The sequence below is a fragment of the Hydra viridissima genome, unplaced genomic scaffold (assembly GCF_058129835.1).
Source record: "Hydra viridissima isolate aposymbiotic clone 2 unplaced genomic scaffold, HvirCarnegie_v1 scaffold_8, whole genome shotgun sequence".
NCBI classification, from domain to species: Eukaryota; Metazoa; Cnidaria; class Hydrozoa; order Anthoathecata; family Hydridae; genus Hydra; species Hydra viridissima.
Window position 1 is genome coordinate 4596524 of NW_028324307.1, and position 7478 is coordinate 4604001.

A 7478-nucleotide genomic window follows, 5' to 3' on the forward strand; every position below is an offset into this window, starting at 1 on the left:
CCAGAAAAAATATTTCTATTGAAAATCAAAAGATAAAGTTGACTGTAAGTTTAAAAAATTAGCAGAGGAAGGAAAAGTAAATATCAACAACATTATCATTTAAAAATTCAGACAAATCAAAACAAGAAAACACACAAAAAACTGTTAAGATAAAGAAAAAATACAAGTGCTGTCAATGAAAAAGAAGTATGAGAAGTTTTTACTTAAGATTAAATATTAGTTAAGATTACATTTTCTTTTCAAATTTTGATTATAATAAACCAATAATTAGTGAAGTTAATATATTATTTTCCTTCTTAGATAATATACTTATATAAAGATATTTTCCTTCTTAGATAATATACTTATATAAAGATATTTTCCTTCTTAGATAATATACTTATATAAAGATATTTTCCTTCTTAGATAATATACTTATATAAAGATATTTTCCTTCTTAGATAATATACTTATATAAAGATATTTTCCTTCTTAGATAATATACTTATATAAAGATATTTTCCTTCTTAGATAATATACTTATATAAAGATATTTTCCTTCTTAGATAATATACTTATATAAAGATATTTTCCTTCTTAGATAATATACTTATATAAAGATATTGTACACTTTTTTTCTTGATTTTCTTTTTTATGCAACTCACTTTGATTTTTTCACTTCTTAGATTTTTTTTTTTTTTTTTTTTACCATCTTTTTTCTGTAACTTTTTAATGATGGTATTGAAACAACCTTGTGGCATATGCCTCAAAGGGTTAGCTAAAAATCACTCAGCTATCCAATGTGATCTATGTGACAAGTGGATACACATAAAATGTAATCGAGTTGACAAACTGTTATATGAAAAAATCAAAACTTTAAATAGCTAGTACTGCCTAATCTGTACAAAAACATTTCTTCCATTCTCTAATATTTCTGATCTTGAGATCTACCACACTTGCAGGAAAGTCACTGAAATTTAACCACGTTTATAAACTATCTGATAATCCAAACTTGAAAAACCTTTTTGGGGACCTCAATGACTTATCTTACACTTCAATCCATCTTACACTTCAATCCACTGCACTTATCTTACACTTCAATCCACATACACTGAACATGTAGATGTTCCTAGGTACAATGAGGTATCCCGAAATTCTGTAATTTATCTCCATATAAATATATATTCACAACCATATCATATTGACGAATTTAAAATACTGTTAGCATCTTTTAATAATATGCCTGATATTATTGAGATAACTGAATCTAACCTGCATGATAAAGATGTGTTTATAACTAATGTTGTTTTAGCCGGATATGTATCTGTTCACACGCCAGCTAAAGTTAAAAAGTGTGGTGCTTTAATGTATATTAAGTCTAGTTTACACTTTTTAAGTCTAGTAAAATTAGAACTGATTTGATCCTTGTTAAAAGTAAACAACTCGAATCTATATTTATTGAAGTAATAAATGCTAAAAAAAGCAACTTAATAGTTGGTTGTTTATACCGTCATCCAACAATGTGTCCATCTGAATTTGTTGATCATTACCTAAAATTCTCTTCTTGAGAAAATTAGCTTAGACAAAAAAAAGTTTATGTTAATGGGAGATAATAATACAATACATCCAATGAAGTTTCACATTTTTTAGAATCAATGGTTCCAAATTCTCTTTTTACTTTTATCATACAGCCTACACGCATAACCACTCATTCTGAAACAGTAATTGATAACATATTTTTAAATTTTTATTCTTCTGATATAATCTCAGGCAATCTTACCGCTTTAATATCTGAACATCTTCCTCAGTTTATAATAATGCCGCATTCCAAAACGCAAACTTCACCTGAACCTATTTTTAGGAGGTGCTTTAAAAACTTTAAAAAAGCTGAATTTATCCAAGATATTTCAAATGTTGAAGGGGATGACTTTATAAAAGAAGAAAATGATGTCAATTATTCCATTAAAAAGTTAATCGAAATTTTTGATTGTATTTTGAACAAACATGCCCCTTAGAAAAAATTGACAAAAGATCAAGTAACTAGTGATAACAAATCTTGGTTGACGAAAGGCATTCTCAAGTCAATAATAATTAAAAACAAGTTTCATAAAAAATATTTAAAATCAAAAGACTGTAGAAAGAAAAATTTACTTTTTATAAAGTTTAAATAATATCGTAATGGTATAAGCAACCTTAAAAAGTTTAGCAAAAAGGAATATTACACAAACTTTTTCAATCACAATATCAATAATATAAAAAACACGTGGAAAGGTATAAAAGAGTTGATAAATGTAAAGTCAAATAAAAGTTACTCCCCAACAAGCATACTGATCAACAACAAATGCGACACAAATCCTAAAGCTATCTCTAACCATTTTAACAATTTCTTTGGATTAAGGTCAGGTGATCTACCTGGCCACTGAAGTACCTTAATGCTGTTTTCTTGAAACCAAATAGTCACCGTTTTCGCCTTGTGACAAGGAGCGTTATCTTATTGAAACTGCCACTTCGACTCATTGCTAAAAAAGATATCTCTAGTCGGGATTAAATAATTTTCAAGCGTTTCGATATATTTATGTTGATCCATATGACCATCGAATAAGTAGCAGAGACCTGGGCCGTCATAAGTGATGCAACCCCATATGCCTACCGAACCTCCACCACCTTGTAGTCGCGGCACAATGAAGCGACTATGAAACATCTCATTATAGTGTCTTCGGATAATCACTCTGTTCTTTCGGTTAATAACTATAAAGTTGGATTCGTCACTGAATACTATTCTTCTTAGTTCATAATTAGTCATTTTCAAAATATTTCTACAAAATTTTATACGTTTTAACGATCAGTTGGTTTAAGCAGTGGTTTTCTGGCAGCAAGTTAGCAACAAAGTTTTCGATCAAACAATCTTCTATTTACAGTTTGTCTTGAGATATGATTTTTTAGAGCCAAGTTCACTTCTTGTGTAATCTCTTTGGCTGAGTATTTAGGGTTTTTTCTTGCGATTCTATAGATACTATTATCATTGGTGATACTTGTTATTCTTGGTCGTCCAGATCGTTTTTTGTTTGCAGTAGTACCAGTTTTTTCAAATTTCTGAATTGTTCTGAGTACGTATGAACGAGATACAGACTTAAGAGTTCGAGCTATTTCAGAACTGTTGAAACCACCAAGATGTAGTCCTACAATACTCTGTTTTATTTCAGAGCTAATTGATTTTTTTCCCATTTTATTGGTCAAATTATGGACAAAATTTAAGCGAAAAATACCAAGTTTATTTCAAATGAGGAAATACGTACTATGGATATCTTAGAAACTTTTGTTCAGTTATTATGTAAAAAAGGAAAGTTAAATTTGTTTTTTCGTAAAAATTTGACGTCAAAAAGTTAAAAGCGGCAGTTAAAAGACAATAGGAGTGCAAGTGTACTTAACTTATGAGCGGCTTTTTTACACCGCTTTAAGTAGCGGTCTCTGTTTAAGTTAAATATAGATGGTTAAAATGAGGTAATTTTTCTTTCTATATAAGGTTTGTTTTAACTAACTGTAAATTAAAAAAATAGAAAAGGCATAAGAAGTTTACCGCCTAAAAATTCAATTAAAAGAAGAAAAATGAAACTTAAATTTGATGTGTGCTAAATTTTTGAGCAGCATTGCATGTATATATGTATGTATATGTGAATACATTATTATAACTATTTGATCTACATTTTAACTCTTTTAAAAGTCTGTTTTATAAGCGTTACTTATAAATTTTTGTAAATTCTACTTTTACTATGTGACTTTATTTCTTATGCTTTTCTCTTGTCTTTTCTTTATCTTACAACTCCTAATCCTGCTGTAGAATACAGTAAAAGTATTAAAGAAGTTTAGTTCATATATTTGTATATATATACACACAGTGAGTCCAAAAATTATTTGCTGTCATTTAAGAATTATAGGAGAAAATTACCGAGTGTTAACATAATTGTGTTGTCTGTTATCATTATTATATATACTCTAAGTTTCATCTTTTCAATTACTTTTGTTCTTGCTTTATTGGCAAAACAGCATAAGTTTGTTCAAATATCACGTTCAGAAGTATTGGCCCAGAGGAAAGAAAAGAATTCTTCTGAAAAGTTCTGGAACTTTCTTGATTTTTTCAGAATGCTACAGAAATGTGAAACCATTAGTTAACAAGGTCAATCAAGGTTATTGTCTGAAGTACGCCAAGATAATTTTGAAAAGCCGATTATGTTTTAGGAAACTGTCAATTGGTCCGATGAATCGAAATTTAATCTGTTTGGGTCTGATGGGAAGGCAATGGTATGGAGAACACTCACTATATATATATATATATATATATATATATATATATATATATATATATATATATATATATATATATATATATATACAGTGCTTCCAGAAAGTATTAGCGCACTCGTAATTTTTTTATTATGGACAACTTCAAATCAATATAAATTGTAAAGTAATTTAAATTTTGAACTAATTTTTTTTTTAAATGAAAGGTAAAAGCAATGAAATTAAATTATAATGTCAAATATTGACAACCTGCTAGTTTTTTTTATGAGTTAGTTAGAAGTTTATGAGTTAAATAGAAGTACTCGGAAAAATGTCTGAAATTAAGCGTGCAAAAGTATTAGCGCACTTACAGTTTTTCAAAGATTCTAAGAAAGTTTAATACTTTATGTGACCACCTTTGTTTTTAAGGCATGCCAAGACTCTACGCGGCATAGAATCTATAAGTTTTCTGATTAGTTCTTGTGGCACGGTGTTCCACAACTCTTGGATTTGCGTTTTGAGCTGCACCAAGTTAGTGGGCTTGCTTTTTTGTAATTTGCAGTCCATCCAACTCCAAAGATTTTCAATAGGATTTAAATCAGGTGAGCGAGCGGGCCAAGGCATTAGATTCAACCGTTTTTCTTCCATGTATTGCTTTATTGAGCGTGCTGTGTGGCAAGGAGCGTTATCTTGTTGAAATTGCCAGGTGGAGTCAGCCTTGAAAACGTCCATTGATGGCTTTAAATAATCTTCTAATATCTCTCTATATCGATGTTGATTAAGGCGATCAGTGTAAAGATGCGCCAGTCCATTGCTAGATCCAGCAATGTAGCCCCAAATGCCAATTGAACCTCCTTCTCCTTAAACTTTTGACATGATAAAACGAGGATTATATTTTTCGTTTTTGTATCTCCTCGCAACAACCCTTTTCTTGCGATTAATAATTTCAAAATTTGACTCGTCCGAGAAAATTACTTTTCTCCATTGCTCTACAGTCCATGCAGCTCTCTCTTTGCACCATTTTCTACGCTTGAGACGGTCTTTGATGCTTAATAGTGGCTTCTTTTTTGCAAGGTATGAATAGAGGTGTTTTTTCTTCATAAGCTTGCTAATTGTTGATCGGCTAACTTGATGTGCACCCAACGCTGTATTCAGGTCTGAGTCGATTTCGGCTATGCTCATGTTTGGGTTGCGTCTAGCGAGCATAACTGCTTTATTTTTGTCCCTTTCTGACATTTTTTTGGGACGACCAGAGCGACTTTTGTCTTTGACTGTTCCAAACTCATTATAATTTTTGAGCGTTGTTCTAACGCTGCATTCACTGATATCAAGTTGACGTCCGATTTCTCGATTGCTGAGACCACTTTTGTTCAGGCCAACAACTTGCCACTTTGTTTCAATTGATATGCTCCTTAAACCCATATTTTTGTTGTTGCAATTTTAAAGTTTTAACTAGCTGTATTTCAAATGATTTTCCGCCACTTCAATTTATTCCTCTTATATTTTTTTATTGACTATTATTAATCAGTAGAGAGTTTTTAACAAAAATTAACCAAAAAAGTTTTTCTCAAAGGAATTAAACGAGTGTGCTAATACATTTTAAATGAGTGCGCTAATACTTTTGCACGCTTAATTTCAGAAATTTTTCCGAGTAATCATTAAACTTCTAATTAACTCATAAAAAAAACAAGCAGGTTGACAATATTTGACATTATAATTTAATTTCATTACTTTTACCTTTCATTTAAAAAAAAAATTAGTTCAAAATTTAAATTACTTTACAATTTATATTGATTTGAAGTTGTCCATAATAAAAAAATTACGAGTGCGCTAATACTTTCTGGAAGCACTGTATATATATATATATATATATATATATATATATATATATATATATATATATATATATATATATATATATATATATATATATATATATATATATATATATATATATATATATATATATAAACCCCTTGTCCATGTCCGTAAATAGATATTTTCTGTACTTTTATGATAATTTTTTTAAAAACGTTTATCAATAATGATAAGTTGTTGAAATGTGTTTTTCAGCTTGCAGTGCTCTCCCCCCATACCTGCGTACGTTTTTTATAGAAGTCCTCTTCGCATGAAATTTTCTTTAAACTGCGTTTTGCTAAGCATCGTCGTTTGGTTTTTCGGGTTTTAACGAATAGTAACGAATGAAGTACAAACTTATATATCAGTTATTTAAAATAATTTGAATTCAAAAGTAGTAGGGAAACCCCAATTCTGGGACAAAAACCATTTTCGCCGAGCATGATTTTTTTTTTGTGTGCACATCGTGCAGGATTTTGAGCAGGATTTTTAATTTTTGTGCAGGATTTCTGGGACAAAACCATTTTTCGACTTTGCTCCAATTTTTCATCGTGCATGATTTCTGGGACAAACCCATTTTTTTAAAGATTCTTTTTGGATCTTAAACATTTTCCGTGCTCTTTGTGGTTCTGAAAGATTTTAGTTTGATTCAATTTTTTTAAATTTGTAATGTCCGTAAAGGAGTGTGGTAGCACCATCGTGAAGGATGATTAATTTATCGTCGTCAGCGCTGAGTGCAACTTTGTTAATTTCTTCAGTGTAAAGTCGGTGTAAATGGGATCTGATGACGCTCATTCTCCTGACCTGTTGTTTTTTACTTACCAAGCAGTCTTTGTAATCTTCGTTTCTAACTTTATTATTAACCGCATTTTTCTTTACCCCTTTGCATTTTTTAAATTCTTTGTCGTGCATTTTGAAAGAGTACAATTTTGCACGGAGTCCAACAAATTCCTCAATTTGTTTTCCTGCGGCTTCGTCTTTGAACATCCCAATGACCTTTTTGTTCACACGTACCTTGAATCCAACGCTTTTAATCTTTGTGCTCATCATGGAGACTTTCAGGGTAATCCAAATCGACTTCTAATATGCACGGGAAAGATTTCCAATGGGAGAGCTCGTCTTCATTCATCCATTCAAACCCGTGCGTTGGGAGAGGTTTGGTCATGGCCCATCCGTACAAGTTGTTGGCGTCCAAGTACTGGATGAACGTTGACTCTTCGCTCTGATGAAACGAATCTCCCATGTATTTATAATTTGCAATTCCAAGTCGGTTTGGTATCATGCTGATTCCTCTCGGATTCCTTTCTTGATCATCAACACCATATCGTAATCGCTCAGCAGCTCCAATTTTATTTTTGTCATCT

The 7478-nt window shown here is 30.8% G+C and overlaps 1 protein-coding gene and 1 pseudogene across 1 annotated transcript; one reads left to right on the forward strand and one right to left on the reverse strand.

The window, feature by feature from the left end:
• Positions 1 to 714: 714 nt before the first annotated feature.
• LOC149884683 (uncharacterized) lies at positions 715 to 1547 on the forward strand (annotated as a pseudogene).
• Positions 1548 to 2856: 1309 nt separating this feature from the next.
• On the reverse strand, positions 2857 to 3204 carry LOC149884684 (uncharacterized). Its single transcript, XM_090094543.1, has one exon. It carries the CDS (start codon positions 3202 to 3204, stop codon positions 2857 to 2859), a length of 348 nt encoding a protein of 115 aa, XP_089950669.1.
• Between the last annotated feature and the right edge of the window lie 4274 nt (positions 3205 to 7478).

Coding starts and splice junctions, on each gene's coding strand:
- LOC149884684 (XM_090094543.1), bottom strand. CDS start 3,204: ATGGGAAAAAAATCAATTAGCTCTGAAATAAAACAGAGTATTGTAGGA.